The following is a 22,186-nucleotide window of genomic DNA, read 5'->3' as shown; positions in this document are numbered from 1 at the left end:
AAACAGAAGAATTAAGAAGAAATAATTGTGTCAGAGGTGAAAGCCACAAAAGGCACACTTTTCCGTAGCATGTTTAGCTCTAGACCAGGGGTGTCAAACTCATTTTAGTTATGGGGCCACATACTGCCCATTTTGATCTCAAGTTGGCCAGACCAGTAAAATTATAGCACCGAAGTCGCCAGGCCCCTTCGCCCTGGACAACGTCGCTCAGGGCGGGGGGTGCTCGGCGGCTGCGGATACCCACATGAAACCGACATAACGGGGGGGTCCGACCCGTCTTGGAACACGTACCTAGGAGTCTGAAGCACGCATTGAAAGTGAAAGGTGAGGGCCGGCGCACGCTGGCTGAGGGGGGATTCCAGCCCCCCGGGGCTCCGTGCACACCACCGCGTACCCCCTGAACCACTTTGCGTACCCTGTACCCTAGTTTGATTTTTGGACACTGTGTCTTGTTTGTCACTGACCGGCGGCATCACGGGAACGAGCTCTGATCTCACTGTGCGTCTCTCTGTGCGAATGAGTGGGGGCGGAGGCCCGGTACCTGAGTGTGTGTGCTGTCTCGGGACACACACATTTGTTGCTCCTGGTATTTCATGCTGGCCTGATACGATGATGATTTATCAAATTAACCTGAACGAGAGTTTATTGTTCGTGACATGCACAACACTGTACAGGGCGCCACTGCAGAGCGCCGGATGCCCGACCCCTGGCTACGGCGAAAGAACGATTTGTTTACTGTTCCACCGTTAAAGAGATGCAGACGTCAAAACATTAGTTTCGCCTCACATTTCCCCTCCCGGTCGCGCGCCCCACCTGTTATGCCTCTGAGCCCCACCAGTTTGAGAATCACTGGCAAAGAGTGAGATGGTTGTTTGATAATTATTTTTTTTATTTCAAACTTAATTTTATTTAAAGCATGCCTTGCATCCGGCGGGCTGAGCTGGACCCCCTTGCGGGCCGTATGATTGACCCCCCTGCTCTAGACAATGTTTAAAAAAAATTAAGCCTGGGCTGCAATAACTGAGGCAGTGAGTGCTTTGTCCCCTGAGGCTCGGACGAGTCAATTACCTGCGTTCCACTTACAGGAGAACAGACCAAAGCAGAGGGGAAAGAGGTTTCAGTGAAACGCTGGGAGAGAAGCCCCAAGGAGGATAAAAAGTGGGTTGCATGTCCACACACAGTTCTTCCTATAGTGACAACATTTTATAAAAATTTAGGATGATAGTTTTATCTTGTATACATTATTATATTTCACATTGAATTTGCTGATGCTCAAAGTCTAGGGAGAACAAAGATCAGTGACTGTCCAAATGTCTCGATCTATTCAGCTCCTCGTTTTACGGTATACACTTGCAGAAATCAAGGTCAGTTTATCAGCCAATATAAATTGTACAGTGAACGGTCAATGGAAATCAGAGTTAAAATTAGGTCCTAGATATCTTTTGTGTTAAGTCTCTGTGAGAGAGCGTTTTTCACCTTTTTCATTGTTTCCCCAAAAATGTATTCGTAGACTTTGGTGAAACTAGAATAACCACACTGAGTTTGTATGCCTCCACCAACCAGTGCAATTGTCATGTAACTATTTCTACATCTATTTTCCCCCAGATTCATTAAAGTCACTGTGACCTCTGACCACTGGAAAGTAATCAGTTCATCTTTGAGTTCAAGTGAATGATTTTACCACATTCCCATAAGCTCATCTTAATTAATCAAGTTTGAGAAAAACTAACATGCTTTGATTTTACAAACAAACAGGACCTTGACCTTTGGCAACCAAAATGAATTCCAACCTCAATTGAATGTTTGTGCCAAATGTGGAAGAATTCCCTCAAAGCGAGAGATCACACCTTCACTAGGCAAAAATTGTGCTTTGTGAGGTCACTGTGACCTTTACCACAAAAATAGTTAATGTGTGAGTCCAATTCAATATTTGGACCAAATTTGAAGACATTCCCTAAAGGCGTTCACGAGATATCGTGTTCAGGAGAAAGGGATGGACGAACGGACAACCCAAAACATAATGCCTCCGGCCAATAGGCGTCACATTTACATAAAAACTCAGGCATGTTTAGGGGGCCGATAACTGTGTGCAATTGGTTGAAACTTGTGAAGTTGATTTACAGGCTACGTAAAGACATAACATTGATTAAAATGTAGCACCTGTCAAATAACATGAGTTAGGGTCAGTACCTTCTCGTCATACACAATGCCTGGTCGGATCTCAGGAGCCTGGTACCCTGGAGTCCCCTCAACGCCCAGAGCCCCCTCATGGAAGGATTGTCGAGAAATACCATAGTCAGAGAGTTTAATGTTGATAGGATCCTGCACCTGGAGGAGGGCAAAGGAATGAATTAAAACCTAAATTGATAGAAACAAAGTCTATGTGCGACTTTAAATAAATTCTCTTTGTTCAAAGGATTCACTTTCAGATCTGAAATGTCTCTGTCTCGAAGATTTAAAAACTCGGAGAGCAAATCAAATAGTTTCCGGACTTTACAGTTCTACTCCTGACAAAGTCTGAAATGGTGACATTTTATCTGATAAATAGCATACGGTGTATCTGAACATTGTTTATAAACTAAAATAAAAATGTTTTTCTAATTCACACACAGACCTGCAGAGACCACACCAGGATGTTGTCAGATTTAAGGTCACAGAAGATGATGCTCTTCTTGTGAAGGTACGCCAGTCCTGCTGCAATCTGATATGCCACTCTGAAGGTTAGCATGTGACCAAGGGGCATGTACTTGGAGCCTACAAATAAAAAAACAAATGTTCCACTGGCAAAGAAACAGGCAAACTTCAAGAGGGAAACCACATGATGAATATCCCTGCACGTACCATTGCCTGTGTGCTTCTCCTTCAGCACAGAGTTGAGGCTGCCCAGAGGGGCTAACTGCAGGGCAAAGCAGAGCGGATGGATGCTGATGCCCACCAAGGAAACGATACAGGGATGCTGGAGAGAGTGCAACATACTGGCCTCCTGGCGAAATTCAGAAAAGCTCCGGCAGACATCTGCAGACTGCAGGTGTTTCACCATGGTGTCTAACACAATGAGAAAATGCTGTCCTCAATAACGCAACTAGTTAAGCAGGTGTATAAGAAGACAAAAGGCTACTTGATAAAAAACATTCAGGGTCTGATAGCAAGTATGTCATAGATATTATTGCAGTTTGCAGTTTGAACTTTAATATAAAACTAGGTAAAGTACAGACATAAGGTAGAGTTAACCCTACCTGCTCTGTGAGGTTGTACTTAAGCTAAATGTTTTTTTAGGTATTTTAATGTTGTGTTAGCATGTTAGAATTTGCCAATAGGCACTCAAAAGAAAGTTCGGTTGATGGGACCATCATTAGTTTTGCAAGTATTTTTACTTATTATTCTAATGTTTGTTGTTGCATTTAGTAAAAGCTACAGATAGTGTTATTTATTTTTTCTCCAGATGACCTTATTTATTGATGGCCATCAGGACGTGATGAGTATTTTAACAAATAAGGTAAAAAGTGTTTCAGAAACAACTAAATTTAAATGTTGATCAATTATGTTTATGAAACAATGAAAATATTACTGCAACCTCCATCCAACAAACTTTTGTTTTCATGAGATTCTTAACTGGAATTGAGAAACTACTGAAACAGAGGAAACGATCCACTTGAGGCAAAAACAGCGGGACACATGATATCTGTACAATGGATACTTAGTATCAAGTCCGAAATATGAATTCTCTGGGGAACATAAAAGTCTGTACAAAAATAATTAGCAATCCCTCCAAATTCAGGTTCTGACTGTTTGTCTGGTGTCCTATGGGCAACTCTTCCCACACAGCTTAGTAACATTTATATCAAATCCTTACAGGTAGAAGTACGAGGTGTGTAATACTGACTTTTCTTCTGGAGCCTCTTCGTCTTTACAAGTCAAATTCTTCTTTGCATAAGCTATTGACAGCAAGTACTGTCCATCAGCAGCTTCTAAAATATTAGGAGAGAAAAACATGCCTTTGTACCTGTGTCGCTGCTGATGGTCTGCTGCCGACACTTCTTGAAGTGAAAGCGTTTGATGGCCACTGGCTGGTCACAATATCGGGCTCGGTAGATGATAGCGCCACTGCCACCCTGGCCGAGGATGTTGCTCTCCTCCTCAGAGTACTCCAGCTGGGCCTTCTCCAGAAACAGCCTAAGACACACACATACAGTGACACACACACACACAAAAAAACACTCTTTATTTCTAAAGTCCCACACCTGGAGTACTGACATTTTGGTTACTTGTTTGTTTGCTCTCTCAACCACAGTTGAGGAAATATCAGAGATTGGGTAACAAGAAAAAGTAAGTAGAATTAGACTTGTACGAAAATATACATGAAGTTACAATTCTGAGCAAACACAAGAACCACAAGACCTCTGAAGACTTACAGTCAAGAATTGTTGATTTACATGAAGCTGGAAAGGATGAGGAAGTAAGTTCAAATTTTCATCTGTCACTGTTACACTTACAGTTTATAAATTGAGATGATTCTCTACCTAGAAGTTAGTTCCCAACTAAAATGATTAGTGAGATAAAAACAGCAAAAGGCCTAAAGGTTTGACAGTGCACCTTGATATTCCACAAAGCTTTGAATTCACCATAGTCATCATTGCTGACAAACATCGTGGGGACTACCAAGAGAAGAACAAACCCAGAATGTTGCGCTTTGCAGAAGAAATGAGCAAATCATTGTGCGTCTAGTTTGTGAGGACGTGCTCACAATGATGAAGAAGAACAGTCTCAGTGCATCACAGCTGGAAACATGGAGCTACACTGGATGAGTTACAAGGACAAATTCTCTCTCACAAAGTTAACACTCTTCAATGCCACAGCAGCTTTCACAAGCAAAATCTGACAGAGACAATGTTACAACGGTAAGTTGAGTGAGCATATAATGAACAAGTTGAAAACTAAAAGAATCTGTTTACACTGTGGAGCTGCTGGATCCAGTAAAAGTTAAGATGTTCTAAAGTGTCAGTTTGTTGCAAAGAACTGTGACGGAGCAGATTACTGATACGGCACAAGATAGTGAAAAAACACTTAATGATGGTTTCAATTGCAACACATTTGCATTTGCACTTACGCAAATATTTGGAGGAGCTGTTTAACTCTAAAATAGCACAGGCCCATGGAAATGTTTGCTGCAACAGAGAGAGTTGTGCTTGCGCAACTGACCGCCCAGCCAACAACCCCCACCCCTAACCCCACATACAGTGTTTCAGAGTGCTACTTTGTGTATGTGTGTATGTGTGTGTGTGTGTGTGTGTGTTTGTAGGACACTGAGGCAGATACAATGTTTACTCCAATAGCTGAAGGAGTGCTGGTTACCCTTGAGCCCTGATAATACATCAACGGATGCTGTAACTGGCAACAAATCAGCCGAAAGTCATACAGCCAAAGCCCTGGAGAGCTGCTGGCTGTGGTGTGTGTGTGAGTGCATGTGTGAGACAGAAAGAGATAGTGTAGAGAGGTTACATATTATATACAGTGTGAATCCTCCAGCTCCTGTGGAATGTGTCTGGTGGAAGCACCAACACGTCTGTCAAAGCTCTGAGATCCAGTGAGACAGTCCCACACTGACTGTCACATCTGCCATTAAAGGAAATAATAAGCTATATGCAAGCCTTTCCAGCTCTTTCCTCAATAATCGACTGTTTCACAAGAGTATGTGGACTTACCCCCCAATGATTCAAACAGTTACTGTATGTAAGATTTATGTAATTTACATACACACAGTTTACCAATATATAATATAAAAAATATGTATGTGTACATCTAACAACACCATTCAGACTAGATGAACATGGTGGTAAGCCTATGCGTTTCCCTTCCATAAGTTGGAGCCTTGAAGCCCTGAAGCGGGTTACAGTTAAAGTACACACCACAGTATGTGTGTTAACCTGAATGGTACATCTAGGACATTGTGTACAGTATAATTAGATAGACTACACTGAAAATAAGGGGCCTACCATCACACCACAAGGTCATCTGGATCCTCTCAGTTAATTTTGGATTTCCAGAGGATGTTGTCAACAGCAGCTTAACAGACCACCAGCCAATTAAGAGCAACTTAATGTGCAAAGCAGCACATAGTGGCAGAAAAATGCAAACACACTACAGTGCCCAGCAGTTTTTGTTCTTCTTTACAAAAATTAACATTCTAGATCTGTCACAGGAAAATGCTACGGTAGCCTTCTTAATCATACTAAACCTGCTCTATTTTAAACGTAAGGGATTGCCCCGACCAGTTTCAGGATGGCTGAAAATTGTCTTAATTGAAGAGTGGTCAGCCCCATCCACGAGAGTGTATAAACATGATCTCATAGATGATTATTATTATTATTATTATTATTATTAGACTATATATGCAAACTTGCATGGAAAACCACGTATATATAGGTTATATATTCTGAATTGGCTCAAATCGGGTGTATTGGGTGTTGAAGTGCGAAGCAATTAAGCAAACAAGAAAAAAAGCTGATGAGGTCTGGCAGCACATTCTTTGGTTGGAACCAGAGTTTTTAGTTTTTTAGTTTGTTTACCCAAATACTGAATAAAGTTAAGAAATCACACAAGAATATGTAAAGAAGCAAACAGCAAAACTGTGACCTGAAGAAGTTTGTCCTCTGTTTTAAATCCACTAAAAAATCGTTTGAAAGTAGAAGGAGGAGCAACGAAGACTCAGCAAAGAGCAGCAGAAAAGAATCATCTGTGAGGAATGACAGGACATTTCTCCACAGATTTGTGCAAGACTGGTATCATCATGTCCTGAAAGATCAAATTGGTTCCCAAAATAATAAGCAGACATACAAAATGAGAAGAAGCATGTGAACTCACTAATGAGGAGTGTACTGACATTGTTGCAGTGAGATTTTAAAGAGAGATCTTTGGATGGGTGGATGCAGCAGATTTCCGGTGCTATCTTCGGGTCAACAGTGTTTTCATAACCGATAGGAATGAAGGTCAAAACCACTAGAATGAAGTCGTACTGAACCCCAATTATCTACAGAGTGTGCAGTCCCGAAAACAAAAACAAAAGGGTCCATTAAAGATTGAGAGTTTACCGTGCAGGGAAGTCGGTCATGAAAAGTTCTGGGACTAGCTCCTGCAGCGGGACTGGCTGATCAGGATGCTGAGGACAGATAATGTGCTCCTTCTCCACTGCAGCCAGCACACAGTCCTCCATGTTGAAGTAATGAACCCCTGATTGGCTTCCTCCTCCTCCTCCATCATCCCCTCCACGATCTGGTCTCTCTCTGGCTTTGCCGGGCCGGCTGGGTGGGAGCTTGGCCTGCTTCTGTTGGCCCAGTGAGGCACAAAGAGGGCAGGGGGCGTACTGCTCTATGAGGAGGGTCCCGTCACTCTCACTGGCTGTCAAAGCTACAAGTCACAACAAAGACATGACACATGATTTGGATTTGTTCTATGATAGACTGAACCAGTCTCAAGATTACTAATGGATTACAACTCTAATTACAAGTTTGTGGCTTTTTCTATATATAATGACAAATACAGCAAAGACAAAATTACATTTCCAGTTTCTTAGCCAAACCGTTTCTAAATTTCACAAGATTTGTCACATGCGGTTTGACTTGCTGATTTACAATGAATTTTTATTGGTGGTTTTGACTGTAGTGTCTGTCCAAATAAGTATTTATAATCGACGCTATGCTTCCAGTGTGCTCTGTGGTGAGGAACACCCACGGTAGTAACGATCTGTTGTATCCTGCTTCTCACCCACTGCCACCTCTCATGACTCTCAAAGGATGAGTGGTACCGACAATTGATGGATAGATAGTACAAACCATTCAAAATGACATTAGTGCCCTGTTGCTTCCCTATGTCGTACTGACTGTCATGTCAGCACAGAACGGAGTATGTGCCTTAATTTCACTTATATGTGACACTGAGACCTATGTTAGACTTGCAATATAATATGTGTTGACATGAAATTAAAAAAAGTGCAAATTGTGTACTAAAAATACCTCTAACCTTCTTCCTTACTGGGGACTCTGTTTCATATCCAGGTAGGTGGCAGGCAGCGAGGTTACTGACCTTTTTCTATCGTTCTCTGAGCAGTTTTTAAGCTGCACATGGCAGGAGTTTGCAAACAGCAGGACACAGTGACTGGAGAAGTTGGAGGTGCTATTCATCTGCACTTCATTCTTCACCAACTCACTGAGGTCTTCCTCCCGTTTAAAAAATGAATGGTTGCCACAGACACAACCATTCAGTGTTAGCTGGTTAAATATATTTAAAGCAAAATCACTTTAAGATCATATTTTACTGTATAAACCTTACTTGCTGATTTACATAAAACTTGAGATTCTGAATCTGAAGCACATAATATCTTTGCAGAGTAAATAAGGGGAAACTTGAGGTATTGATAATGAGTTGATTAAAAAAATGATATAACATTGCTTCCTCTCTTTGGACACGCACCAAATGTTGCGATCAGAAGATATCCAAATATAATTACAAAATAAATCGTATAATCTGTGAGAAACAGAGTCATTCTTAAGACAAAGCTAAAAATAAATGGATCCTATCAAAGTGAAAAACAGTGAAAAAAATAATATATGCTTGAAATAAATTATGAAAAGGGGGGATGCAGGGAATTAATTTTGTCACAATACCACAGGCTGGTATTTGAAACTGTATTTTTCCAGATTATAAAAACACGGACATTTCTCCCCAGAGGCCTTTAAAAGCGGTGACATTCCTCTTGCGTTTCCTTTGTGCTTGTTGCTACACCACAGAGCTGGATGTGGTGATGCTGATATGGGCCGTGTTAAAAATATCCCTAGTTCTCTTCCACTTAATTTGCAGAGGCTCTGGACAGGATACTCGGGCTGACACTTCCCACAATATTACTCTAAACTCTGTGAGAAAAATATCATCTCACTGCTGAGTGGCTGCAACAGAATATACAACTTAAAGCTTGCACAAGAGGAATAATGTAAATATGATGACAGAGAAATATCAAAAGCTATTATAGTAATATTTTAAAAGATCTTAGTGGTGTTTTTAAACTTAAATAAAAATATGTATTTGATACTGACTGCAGCTCACTGCGAGTCGGTACAGTTTTATTGACTCTGATTAGAGATTAAGACATTTTGCTCAGTGGAGCCTGAAGAAGGAATATTTTCTTTGTAGCTATATCGTACATCAGTGTCCCAATATCAGGATAAAAAAAATCTCTCTGAGAATGGGTGAGCGTGGGATGAATTATGGAAGTCCATCACAATAAGGTCGGGATGTGTAAGGAAATGGATTCTAATGGTCTTCAAGGAAGGAAACCAGTGCTGCTAATCAAATAGCACAACCAAGGTCAAGTCAATTAAGATCTTGTTAAGATGGATTCACATTTAACTTCAGGGTTCGTGCTGATTACATGAACAACTCAGAGCTCAGAGAATGTTGATCACACATATTTACTGGAACAAACCAAGGAGTAAATATTGGCCTTCACCTCATAGTTCACAGAGCCAAAAGTTTATATGAATGCTAATGTTGCTCTGTGTCTGCTAGACATCTCAACTGTCTACTCGTTAACCTGGCCCTGAATTATTACTACTGTGAGAAAAAAGGCTCATACTCTGAATTCATAGAAATTTGTTTTGCAACCAGACACATTAAAGTTAAATTAAAGTTAAAAGACACATGTTTTATCAAAGAAAAACACGAATCACCAGTGCAACTTAAATCTCAGAATGTTTGAGATTTTCTTGCAATTTTACTCTCTGTTTTGTATTTATTATTTTTTAAACCTAAAATAGCCCTAACACGTCGTTGTACGAACAAGACAATTCTGGGAGCGGACCTTGAGCTGCCAGCAGCTGGGTTACTATATAAACATAAACAGAGATCAGTGCACTGACCTGGGAACCACTGCTCGATCAGAGAGTTGACGTGGTCTGTGATGAAGGCCATGGCAGAGAAATCCCTCATCTCTGACTGGCAGATGATCTTTATGCCCCCACTCTTCTTCCTCTTCCAGTTGACGTCTGAAGACTCCACACTGCAGAGATACGAACACACATCACCACCTCAATTCCCTGGAAGCCTAAAATGCTTTGACCATGTCTCAGCTCAGCCTGTTCACAGCTGCAGGAAACTCTTTACACTGGCTGAAGCAGCTCAACATTAATGTTCTCTTTTCTCTTAGCAGTTAAATTTGCTTTTGATTTTCTTACCACTAAATATACCTCCCCATCAGTGTTTACAATAATTGAACTTGCTAAGATTGTAACAGATGTAGGAAATGGACATTACAGGATAATAATCTTCTCTCTTTGCAATAAAAGTATTTCAACTTTCTGTGAGGCAAACGCTGAATATGTGAAACTTTTATCATCAAATAAAAATACTGGCGCTTAAAATAAGGGATTGGCCTTCTTAAACTATTCAAACACCATACTATGATGTTTGGTGCAAAGATTACTTTGCACCAAACTTTGCTTATCTCGACCAAGAGCTGGCTCTTTAAATTACCACACACATCCTTGTAGCCCGAGCTTTGTCCTGACCTGAGATATCCGCCGTCAAAAGTGACCAGCAGCCCCTCCTTCCAGTAGATGGTCTGGCTGCGCCTCACTCTGAATGTGCTGCAGCGGTTCCTTTGCTGGGTTCCAGCAAAGCTGTAGATCACAGAATTCCTACTGCGCTGGGCCCTGGTGTTTCTTTTAGGCTCAAATGACTGTGCAGACAAAACATTTCAGGCCATGAATGAAAACAGCTGATAGTGTATAACAGGTGAATGCTGAGAATCTGATGGTTTCAGTACCTGCAGGTCCAGCTCTGTGAGGCTGATGAGCATCCTGGCAATGAAGCGCTCCCAAAATCCTGCTGGAACAAAGCTCATCTTGAAGAGGCGCTGTATAGTGTTGTTGACCTGTTGGCGGAACCCGTGGATGTCCATGCCTGGCTTGGGGGGGAGGAGGTGTGGCAGCAGATAGCTACAGAAAGAGAAGTCAAATGAAAACAAATACATATTTACAGAAACTTCTGTATGCTCTCTGCTTGATGCTAGTGCATCAGCTAGCGCCAGATTTTTAATAAGATGCTTTAAGTAATTTAGAAATGGTGAAAATAGAATAATATGTTAAGAAAAATGTAAGCTTGCTAATATCCATGTGTAGTCCCTGGGATTTATTCCATTATATTTTGTAAAAAGGCAGAAATAGTCAAATGCAGGGGGAAACTTCATATGTATAAACTTGGTATCATTTCGTTAGGGGACTATACCTGTTGTTGGCTACAGGCAGAGCAATCTCAAACTTGGCTAAAAACTGGAAATACTGTTCCTCCGTCTGCTGGGTGAAGCCGGTTCCTACCATCAGCATCTGCACAACAGATTTTATTATAGCAGAAGAGGAAGAAAGGAATCTTTAACACAATAACGACCGGCAAATCTTATCTCGTGATATTTTGTTGCATTTATAAAAGTTTTATATTTTTAAGTTTCTTTGAGTCTCACCCTGAGGTGTTCAGCTTGGATCACTCCATTCCTGGCTACAGAGCGAGAGGACTTGAGGTGTACAATCCTCTCCAGGCACTCAGACAGCCACACTGGACACAGGAAATAGAGAGTACACAGGCCGTGGCTGGTGTCGGGGAAGTGAAGAAGGGTCCCCGTCTCTATCAAGAAGCTAATGGCTGTATGTGAACAAGCAAAAAGACAAGGTTTATGAACACAATGTTCATTAATAATGGTCAGTGCTGCTGAGCTGAGAAATATTCAGCCGCAGCATCAGGTTGGTTTTTAGAACAAATGATATTTCTTCTGTCAGTTTTCACCTGAATTTAGAAGTAATAATTTTTGGCCTTGATGTTCTTGAGACATTCCTAAAGTTGAACTAAGTGATTAGATTCAGCAGGCTTAATAGACATGTACAGCTGGGTGTCATCTGCGTAACAATGGAAGTGTATGTGGTGCTTTCTGATGATGTTGAAGTTGAAGAGTATCATTATGTTTCTTTGATATTTAGCAGTCATTTTGTGTCTCAATAGATATTAGATAAATATATCACTTTGTTCTCTCTGTTCAATGAACAGACTGGTCAGGTGGTTTGTGCATTAGTTTGATGTGGGGGAGATGGTTCTCAGTACTTTCCGTTGTTTAACAAGTCAAACAAATGATGAGCTGAACAAGTAACATTACCAGTCTGTAGGTCCTCATAGTCTCTGATGTCACTTCCTGGGTTCTGTTCAATGATGCGGTCCAGCTGGACATCAGTTAGATACTGGACATCTCCCTCAGCATCTCGCCTCTGCTTCTCTGCCATCACGGTTTCCTGAAGTATCAGGTAACTCCTTGGGATCTACAGGAGAAGAGACAATGATAAACTTCGGCTTCTAATGACGTTTTTACAGGAACTGACCTAGAGAAATACTGCAAAAGTCTCTTCGGTACATTTGTGTATGCCTAATCCACATCACACAGCTGCATCAGTAAGCCACTGGAGATACAAAAAATTCCAATAGCGCAGTGTTGAAGCTGTCAAAGTTTTCTCACTCACCAGCCTGCCGAGGAGTTTACTGCCACAGGCTGAACTGCTGTTGTCTTTCATGGTGAGAGCCACCTGGTAGATCAGCTTCTTCAGCCCCTCCAGACCCTCCAGAGTCTTACAGGACACTTCACTGAGTACAAAGAAACACACACACCTTTTAATACACTGCCAGACTCAAATGAAGAATATGCAAACAGAGCTGCTGCTTTTTAATAAGTACAAACAAGTGTGCTTACTGCAGGTGTTTCCAGGTGATGTCAGGGTAGCCGGTGGCTCGAGCCCCTGAAGGCGATCGGCACAGAGCAAGAATGTAAGCTCTCAGCGTGGCCAGTCTCTCAGTGCGAAACTTGGTGTCGATGAGATCTAAATGTGTTCCCACCACTACCACGGCAGAGCTGGGTGCTCGAGCCTGTAGAGCAGAGTAACTCACCATTACTTTGTGTGTTTTAAGGGAAAAATTGAAAAATAGGTTGATATTCTTTTTAAGTCACAGTACAAGGTATTTGATTTTATGTTTAATCGAAATCAACTTAACCCTGGTCACACCAACAACAGTGTTTGTGGTTTGTGTCTAATGCAAAATGGCTCCTCAGGGTAAGGAACTTACTTCATAAGACTTCATATAGATTGGAGAGGATACAAGAGCATCTATAGTCTACTGACTACACACTTTAAAACAGTAGCAGCAGTGGTTGGGAGGAACAGAAAAAGACATACCACCAATAATAGAAGGGACATTGCTCATCTATATCCATATATATAAAAAAGAAAGCATAAGAATAACATTAGATTTGGAGTAAATCCCCGCATCTGACTTCCTATTCCTCTCCGAGCACACGTGCTGTGTTGTGTTACTCCTTCACTTCACTGTCAGTGAAATGGCTTTTTACATGTAGTGAAGTTTTCTTCTAGAGTGAGTCTTTGCAACATTTTTTTATGTGATTTCTCAGGACCCAGGCACTGATCAGCCCTCTGCAGGTGATGTGGGTCCAAGGTAGATAGTCAAGATAAAAATCTGACTGGATCATGTCAAACAGGAAATGACGCAACTCTTAGTGCGAAGTTCCTTCTGAAACAGATCCAGGCAAAATAATACAATAAAGTAACCACACTAATCAGAAGGAGGCAAAGTGAAGGCATTACTAAATATCAGTTAGAAATTCTGATTCTATAATTCCGTGAAATTATGCAAGCAGTTTCAACGTCATCCAAGTTTTTATACTTCCATTAAATTATAACATGTGGTTTATGTGGTCCGACTAACAAATCATTCTCCTATAAATCAGTTCCTCCCCACTCCTACTGGAAACACACAAAAACCATTGTTCAGCACTGACGACTGTCTGATTTATACAGACACACCCTTCATCCTCTGACCCACTCACACTGAAGAACAGCTGTGTGTGTGTGCGTGTTCGTTTGTGTGTCTCTGTGTGTGTGTGCGTGTTAGTTTGTGTTTCTCTGTGTGTGTGTGTGTGTTTATATGTGTAGGGTGGGGTGTATTTCACCTCAATGTTGAGCAGCCATGTCTGCAGGCTGGCCACAGCCTCCTCTCCTAGAGCCAGGTTCCAGATCACCACATACAGGGCCTTATCGGTGAAGAAACACTGGTTCACAGTGGACATGCTGGCCTGACCACCAATGTCCCACACGTTGAACGCCACACAGTCTTTCTGTGTGTAACAAGATGACAGTGTGAATATGTGACGAGTCAGCAAAAAAAAGGGGGAAAGGGGGGGGGGGGGGGGGAATCAGCCTGAGGTGACTCAGTCTTTTGAAAAGATTATTATGTTATTATTGAATTCCACTCCCTTTTTCTGTTGTAGTTTCCAAAAGACAAACCCAGAGACTTTGTATAATAGCTTTATTGAAGTGACTTTATGAGTAAGAAATCCCGAAAAACTGTTAACTGTTTCCGTGATTATTCAGAAAAACAGAAACACAGTTTCTGGAGGTACGACATTGATAAAAACACACTTTGAGCACAGAAAATTAAACTCCTTTCAACTCGACTGTGTCTCATATCTGAAACCTGGATATTCATCCATCCATTATCTATACAGCTTATCCTCGCATGAGTCTGGAGCCAATCATAGCTGACATTAGGCGAGATGCCCAAAACTGGATAAATAAAACCAAACTATATGAGATACCATTAAAGTTTGTGTGTAGGCTTTAAGGATAAGGACTGTTTTCTGCTGTTTAGTTTTTTTGCATTTTTAGGCTCATCTGACAGTATATTTGATTTTCCTAATTTATATTGACAAAGACAGTTTAGAAAGATAGGAAAGACCATTTTAACCCCTGAGTATGCACATGTACCGGAGCTGTTTTTCTCACGTTGTTTTTGCCACTGTTCGGTTTTTCCAGCTCCATCATGGAGGTGGAGATGCTGCATTCGTTGGGGGTGAAGGTAGACGCCTTGCCGGACTGTAGGGCCTCAAGAAGGATCGTTTTGCCCTGCCTCGGAGGGCCAATCAAGAGCATCTTCAGCAGTCTACAAGGCTCTGCCTTTCGAAGGTGCGCGCGGAGGAAAGCCAGCACAGACGCAGGACCTGACAAAACCAGAGAGATCAAGATGCTGTTTTCAGAGTGAAAACAAACCAAATACGTGGTGACCTTTCCTCAAGGATCAAGTTTTAGATACATTTGCATTTTGTACTTGCTTAATATTTCTTCCAATCTTTCTTCCAAGGATTTGGAAGAAAGATATGAAGATGAACAATAAACTTATTGTCCATTACATTTTGCAGAGCAACTTTCTAATTCAAATCTGACCCAACTTTAGCTTTTTAGGGTTATCGCCATGCTCCGAGGACTCAGAACAGTTCTATCATAACTGATACAAATTTAATTGAGCTACAAAAATAAATCCATGTTATAGACTGTAAACTAGTTTTGCTTTACAGTCATCAGGGCTCCATGTTAACACTGTGAAGTGGTTTCTGTATAAACATTCCCTCTGATAACAGGCTTCCAATGTTAGTTCATCTGAGGCTCCAGCAGTCTGAGTTACACAAATTAATTGGTTTCATCTCTCGGTTAAGGTCAGAGATTTCCCTCTTTGTGTTACGGCTGCTTCAACTTAGCTCATCATGGAAACACTATCCAACTTAATGTATTCCTGCACAGAAAAACCCATCACTTACAATGAAAGCCCATTAGGAAGGGATCACCTAACAGCCTGTATGAATAGGAGGAATGATTCCAGCCCGCAGAAACAGTTTCAATGCAAACTTGATCTTTTAAGAGACACTTTAAATATTGTGAACTTATATCTTAAGGGTTATAATTTTAGGCAAAGCTCTTCTTTCTAGCCGAAACTCCTTTAGAAAAGTCCTGTGTTAGAAAGTACCTTCTTTTCTCACTTCCTGGGAAACATTAGTGATATTGAGGTCTTCTGTGTCCAGCTGCCACAGGTTGGAGAGCCGACCAAGCTCCACTGGAAGCTCCCGGATTCCAGGATTACTGTTCCCAGAGCAGGTGAAATAATAAGGGACAAAGATTCACATTAAGGGAGGTTCTTTCAAAGCTTCCTACCCTCCAAGTGCAAGTGTCAGTTTCGAATTATTCCTTTAATCAATTACTTTAATCATCATGTTTCATGGATCCCATGGACCTTTACTGAAAGAGTCAAACAGGGTCCCAAAGCCTCTTTCTAAGAAACAGTCGAAGATGGATTTACTGCCAAAGTCGTTCTCTGGCAGTAACAGGAAATGTAGATCCAGGACTTCCCAAAAAATTCAATCATTCTGGGGAGAGTGTAGCGCAGAGCAATGGGATCTTTGTATAAAACAGCTGCAGACAGCTGTGGTAGGACCTGACTCATACTGACTTCATACCAAACAGCAGTTCCCAGTGACTAATCCGATATCAGTTGGGAACCCAAGCAGATGTAATTTGTTTCTTACTGATCTTACTGAATGTTTAATAGACTTTCACCATTTCACTTTTTATGGTCACGTAATATCAGAAAGTTTTCTTCAGTGTCAACTCCCCTGGAATTAAAAAAAATAATATATGTATATATATATTGAGTATGTATTGAATCAGTATCAGCAGAATGGGGCTGATTATGAACCCTGCTGTCTGCAGCAATGAATCATAGGTGTTAGGGGAAATGTTCAAGCACCCAGATGTTCCAATTTCTTATCTACGGCACTGAGAGAGACAAGAGTGCCCTCTAGAGGAACATCAGACTTAACGCAATGACCGTGCCCTGCACCTCCCAGGCATCTATTGTCGGTGACAGGAAAGATAAAAACACACAAAGATCTAGAGACAGTAGTTCGACAACCATGACACCAGCATTATCAGTGTGGCAGAGGGAGGACAGTTAGGGAAAGCATGCAGGTGAAGGTTGGCATGGAGACAAAGGGACTCACTTGGACAGGTAGAGCTCAGAGAGGCTGTGCAGACCACACACTGACTGGGGAACACACTCCAGCTGGTTGTCGTTCAGATAAAGCACTTCCAGTGAATCCCGCAGAATCATGGGAAACTCTATGGAACACACTGCCAAGACAGAGCCGTGCAGGGGGTCACAGCATGCATGTGTAAACACACACCACATGGGTTAAACAGACCACATCATGTCCGTGATATCAGAGTCGGATTGCAGGTTTGTTTGAGGCGTAGCGTCAGAGATGATTCAGTTCACATGGGAGGGAAGTTTTTTTCATTTTTTTTAATATTTCCCAGTTAACAAAGTAAATATGTCGAGAGAGAGCATCAAGAATGGACCAGGATTGAGCATAAAAAAAATGATGAAATAGGCAACTACTGTCAAAAAACTATACTCAATATAGTCAAGGGTATGATAAACATAATTCCCTCTGATAGAGGTTAAAGCCTAAATAGTAAACATGTTCAGTTTGTGATACAATTGCAAGGACAGAAAGAAATGTTGGGATATTATTGAATTGAGGTACATTATTGTATTTAAAAAATCTTATCAACTCAGTGACTGAAGAACAATATTTAAGCCAGACCCTTCGATCCTGACATCATCATCACAGTCCACATTGTTATTAGCAAGATCACAACTTTATGTTGATTTGTATTAAGGTTCAAACGATCAGATATACCTGGGTCTGGGTCTCTCCTGTTCCATGTAGTCAGGAAGGACAGCCTGCTGGATTTAGGCCCTTCTTCATTTCTAAAAGATACAAAATTGACAAATATGATAGAAATAATAAGGTCTGTAGCCCAAAACCTGCACAGTGTGATAAACAAATACTGTATGAAATGTTACTACACAAGCTTCACTTCTCGAGAATTATCTATAACAGTGACAGTTTTCCTGACATAAAGTAAAACAATAATATTGTGCACAAGAGACTCTTTAAGAATAGTATGATTTATTAAATACACACATCAATCATTTTACTAGGAACACCCGTAAACAGGAACATTTATGAAACCATCCAATCAGCCAGTCAGGTGGCAACAGTGCAGTGTATGCAGATAAAGGTCAGGAGCTTTTGTGAAGGTTCATGATCTCAGTGATATGATTGTTGGTTTGGGTTTTTCTGAGACTGCTGAGATATCACACAAGGCATTCATTACACAGGTTTTTCTCAGAATGGAGCCACAACAAAACCACCCAGTGAATAGCAGCTCTGTTGATGAGGAGAGGTCCGAGGAAAATGGATAAGAATGCTTGAAGCTTACTGAGAGGAATCAATCATGGTTTGAAAGCTACAGTGTTAGTATTTTTGCGAACCATGCTAATCACAGTTCACCATCTTCTAATGGATACTTCAAGCAGGATAATGCTCGACTATGTCACAAAGTAAAAGTTTCCAACTGGTTTCATGACCATGACAATATGGTGTTCCTAATAAACTACTTGGTTAGCATAATGATTAGTAAAAACCTGCATATATTCTAGGAAAAAGATTATCAGCTGCATTGCAATATCTGGTTCCAAGTTTTAATCATTAAAAATAATGTACAAAAGATTCAGACTGCAGCTTCTCACTTTTGCTGGTTGACAAGACAGATGTGGTGATGAATTGTTTTTCAAATCTGTCATGCATGAAACAGCCACAGCTTTCTATTCGACAATCCTTCTGTTGGTTTGTAAACATATTGTTGATCCACATTATTAGGGTAGACCAAGGGTTAAAGATATAAAATGTTGCAGTCACTAAAAGTCTTCATGATCTATCATGATGTAAATCATTAGATTGCCATACCCTATTGACAAGGTATCGAAATTTTTATCTCTATAGCAATGCTCTTCAAAGCTGATGTGTGATAAAACTGTGCAGGATTTTTTTTTACAGACATCCATACAGTTGTTCAGTAACAGCTGACCCCAGCTGATCGTGTGTACATAGATAAAGTGTGAAGTATTGTATGTGTTTGGACCTACTTGCCAAGCTGGTTCCTAGAAAGATCAAGGGTCCTGAGCTGAGAGCACTTCCACTTACTGGGGGCTGGGAGGGTGATGATACGATTCCCACACAGTCTCAGTGAGACCATAGCCTGATGAGAACAGAGGTGAGATACAGTCAAACATCTGCCTTTCCATTTTCAGGACAGACAGCTGGCACACTGTACCGTAGCTCAAATCCCTGTGATGCAATGAGAACATAAGACATCCTAATCCTACTCACTGTTTGGTTATGTCTGCTGCTCTAAGCTAATTATGATGCTATAGCATTGTCGTATTGTTTCTTGTTCTTGAGCCAAATATTCTGAAATATGATGACGCAGCCTTTATAATACTGTTGAAGCAGTAAGACCTAGCAAAAGAAATCAAGATGTCTGTGTGCCACTAAAAGTAACTGAGCTTTCTAAGTCTGTGGAAGAACAGGATACATATTAACCACGAAATACTTGTATTCTTATACTTCCCTTTATTTCATCTTCTTATTGTTGCTATTGGGTTGTAAGATCAACTAATTCATAAGAGAAGGAGATTTTAGTCTGAAGGAGCCCTCTTGATTAATACATCAAAATTAAATGCATCTATAAATTATTACTTAACATAGTTGAGGCTCAACTACGAGCATGGGCCACTTAATTCAACTGCTGAGGACATGAAGATGCTTTAATGTCTCCGCTTGCTTTGCTGAAAGGATTGATGTGAAAAAAGCCATTTGGCCTCATTCAGAAAGATTTTGACTTCATACATCTTAAAGCTCACTTAAAGTCCATGAGTTTCCATGGCATATTCATCAAACAAGCCTCTGTAAACAGAAAGTTTTGATATACATCATATTAATTCAGTGAACATAACATAAATTATTTATATGTTCAATTTAATATTATGTATTTACATTTAAATAATAAATTGGTTGAAATTACGGCACTCAAACATGTTTTAGGCCACAGAGAAAAGCAGACAACATATATGTACAACTCATTCAATCCGTTAATATCAATAAAAAAATTATAAAGATGAGAAAATACACTAACGTGAGAAGAATGAAATGCTTCTTGCTTGACTGACTTTAGAGTTGATCCCTTTTATAAATGTGATTTAGCATCTCTCAGTTTGTGTTGCTTGTTTAACTAGCCTTTCTATTAAAGTGCCAATTCCAAAATTTACAATTTGAATAATAACGTGAGCAGAATATATCTGCATGTAATTGTTTCCTACCTCCGGGTCCTTCAAAGCTGCAGAACACGAACATGAAGTCACTGAGTGAAACATCGGGTCATCCACACAGCAGCAGCGCCATCTGCAGGCTTGTTTGTGTGATTAAAACAAGCCTGCAGATCTTTTAACATTTTCTCTTCGTCACTCTAAACCTTTCTGTTTGGAATGGACTGTTTTTTTGTTCTGTGTTAATGCTCTTTAGCTACTTCACAATTATTCCATGTCATTATTGAGTCCACTTTTGATTGTGTGCTGAACGTTGTGTGCAGAGCTTTTTAAAGTCTATACTGTAGAGTGAAGTTCGAAAACTTTGTGCCTATCCTACCTGGTTTATCTGCAGGGAAGATTTTATGGTCAGTTTTTCATAACATGGAATTGAATTTGCTTTATTGCTCTTCACGTTTGTGGCTTATATATAAGTATAAATTAATCATTGATTTCTGTTATTTTTCTATACATAGAATGCAGTCTCTTTTACAAGTTTGTTAAACAATCAACACAATCTTCAGACCCAGTTCACATCCTTTAAAAATAAAAGTTCTGTAAGTCATCAAGATATAAAGCATTACAACAATGAACATTATGCTTTTACTTTGAAGACAAATTGCTGAAGAGGATTCTATGATCCTATGAGGGCCGTGATGAAGATGAGCACCGGTGAATATCTGTGTCCAATATAAAAAAAATATAGCTAATTATCAAAATGATCTGGCAGTTATTTGACAGTTAAGGCATGCCCTGAACCTTCTCTCATATTTTTTTTTTATTTGCCTTTGGTGTTTCTTCATTTTCAAATTTTTTCATTGCTTTTGTTCTGTCAAGTACTGTGTGTGATCGAATGTTCGCTTGATTGATCGATTGATATTCAGACATGTTAGAACAGATCCAGATGGTTCTTACCTCCAGTTCGAAGATGTATGAGGGCAGTTCCTTAAGGATGTTGTCGGAGAAGTCCAACTCCTGCAGCTTAGTCCTCCAGAAGATGGAGATCGTGTTTGGAAGACTCTCAATTTCATTGAATGAAGCTTTGCATTGTTTCTGCAGAGTTGGACAAAGATAAATTCTATTTTGTTATCATGTAAAAAATCGACAATAATATATAATTTACTAAAATATAGATTTTGGTCCGGTCAAATACTATTTCAGCCACAAGTGACAATTGTAGATTTTAGCAGTAATTTCTTATTTTTAATATGTATTCAAGTAATTATATATAAAGATAAAGCTAAACTGCATTATAAACGTAATCCAGTTGAAGATTCTCTGCACAATCCATAAAAAATCCATCAAAGCTTTAAACAACATTCTGTCCATTCTTTTGTCAACCATCAATATACCCAGTCTAGGATGTCACAAAGGCCCAAAAATCCAAAACATCAAACATTAGAAAAACCTATATTGTGTATACTTAATTAATGTTCAAATTAATTTGTATGAAGGAGCCACTAACAATGTAAGTAGACTTTGACAAAAGCTAAATATATTGTAAGCACTAAAAGGTGTTTAGAGTTAAAGTGATTGTGTAGATGGCTCGCCGAATTGTTTTTTGTTCGAAAAGCCAGTTTTCAACAGGGCCAAACCATTAAAGGGCCCATATTTGACACCTTTCGTGGATGTACTTTGAGGTATTGGTACTGCTAAAATGATAGATAGATAGATGGATACTTTATTAATCCCGTGGGAAATTCAGATATATCAGTTGTTTAAATCCAAAAAAAACTCTTCTGGAGTCTCAGGGTTAAACTTGTTAGAGGTCAATGGTGAGTCCTTCTCCAGATGCAATAAAACAACAGAAAAACGGCGTCATTTACAGGTTATTAAGCCTGAATGTCCTCTGATGAGGTGCATTCAGGGAGCATCGGAAATGCTAATGTCTGCTAGCTTAGTCACTTCTGGTGGATTTTTAGGCTTAAAACCCAATTTTAATGACCTTGCTTCGAGTCGAATATGAATGTCGTGGCTTGGTGACATTTGGATGACACCACACCAGCAGTATGGAGGCATGTTGTGATTTCTCTGTTGTTTTATTCCGTCT

General features: G+C 40.2%; 1 protein-coding gene across 2 annotated transcripts in view; it reads right to left on the bottom strand.

Moving 5' to 3' along the window:
* lrrk1 (leucine-rich repeat kinase 1) overlaps positions 1–22,186 on the bottom strand; it is a 56,635-nt gene that overhangs the window by 19,434 nt on the left and 15,015 nt on the right. Inside the window, exons 10-29 of one of the 2 annotated variants that reach the window (XM_053412854.1) lie at positions 21,052–21,189; positions 18,919–19,031; positions 17,627–17,697; positions 16,925–17,054; positions 15,895–16,007; positions 14,862–15,094; positions 14,048–14,212; positions 12,776–12,948; positions 12,549–12,669; positions 12,191–12,350; positions 11,507–11,685; positions 11,275–11,372; positions 10,814–10,985; positions 10,557–10,726; positions 9,909–10,048; positions 7,089–7,404; positions 4,004–4,173; positions 2,842–3,045; positions 2,615–2,754; positions 2,191–2,328 (exon numbers count right to left, since the gene is read on the bottom strand). In XM_053412854.1, the coding sequence (XP_053268829.1) occupies positions 2,191–2,328; positions 2,615–2,754; positions 2,842–3,045; positions 4,004–4,173; positions 7,089–7,404; positions 9,909–10,048; positions 10,557–10,726; positions 10,814–10,985; positions 11,275–11,372; positions 11,507–11,685; positions 12,191–12,350; positions 12,549–12,669; positions 12,776–12,948; positions 14,048–14,212; positions 14,862–15,094; positions 15,895–16,007; positions 16,925–17,054; positions 17,627–17,697; positions 18,919–19,031; positions 21,052–21,189 (3,144 nt within the window). The remainder of the gene's footprint in view (positions 1–2,190; positions 2,329–2,614; positions 2,755–2,841; positions 3,046–4,003; positions 4,174–7,088; positions 7,405–9,908; positions 10,049–10,556; positions 10,727–10,813; positions 10,986–11,274; positions 11,373–11,506; positions 11,686–12,190; positions 12,351–12,548; positions 12,670–12,775; positions 12,949–14,047; positions 14,213–14,861; positions 15,095–15,894; positions 16,008–16,924; positions 17,055–17,626; positions 17,698–18,918; positions 19,032–21,051; positions 21,190–22,186) is intronic. The other variant, XM_053412926.1, reaches the window with a different exon arrangement.

The sequence above is a fragment of the Pleuronectes platessa genome, chromosome 1 (genome assembly GCF_947347685.1).
Source record: "Pleuronectes platessa chromosome 1, fPlePla1.1, whole genome shotgun sequence".
NCBI lineage: Eukaryota > Metazoa > Chordata > Actinopteri > Pleuronectiformes > Pleuronectidae > Pleuronectes > Pleuronectes platessa.
Note: the sequence above shows the minus strand (reverse complement) of the source record. Positions and strands in the feature narration are given on the sequence as shown.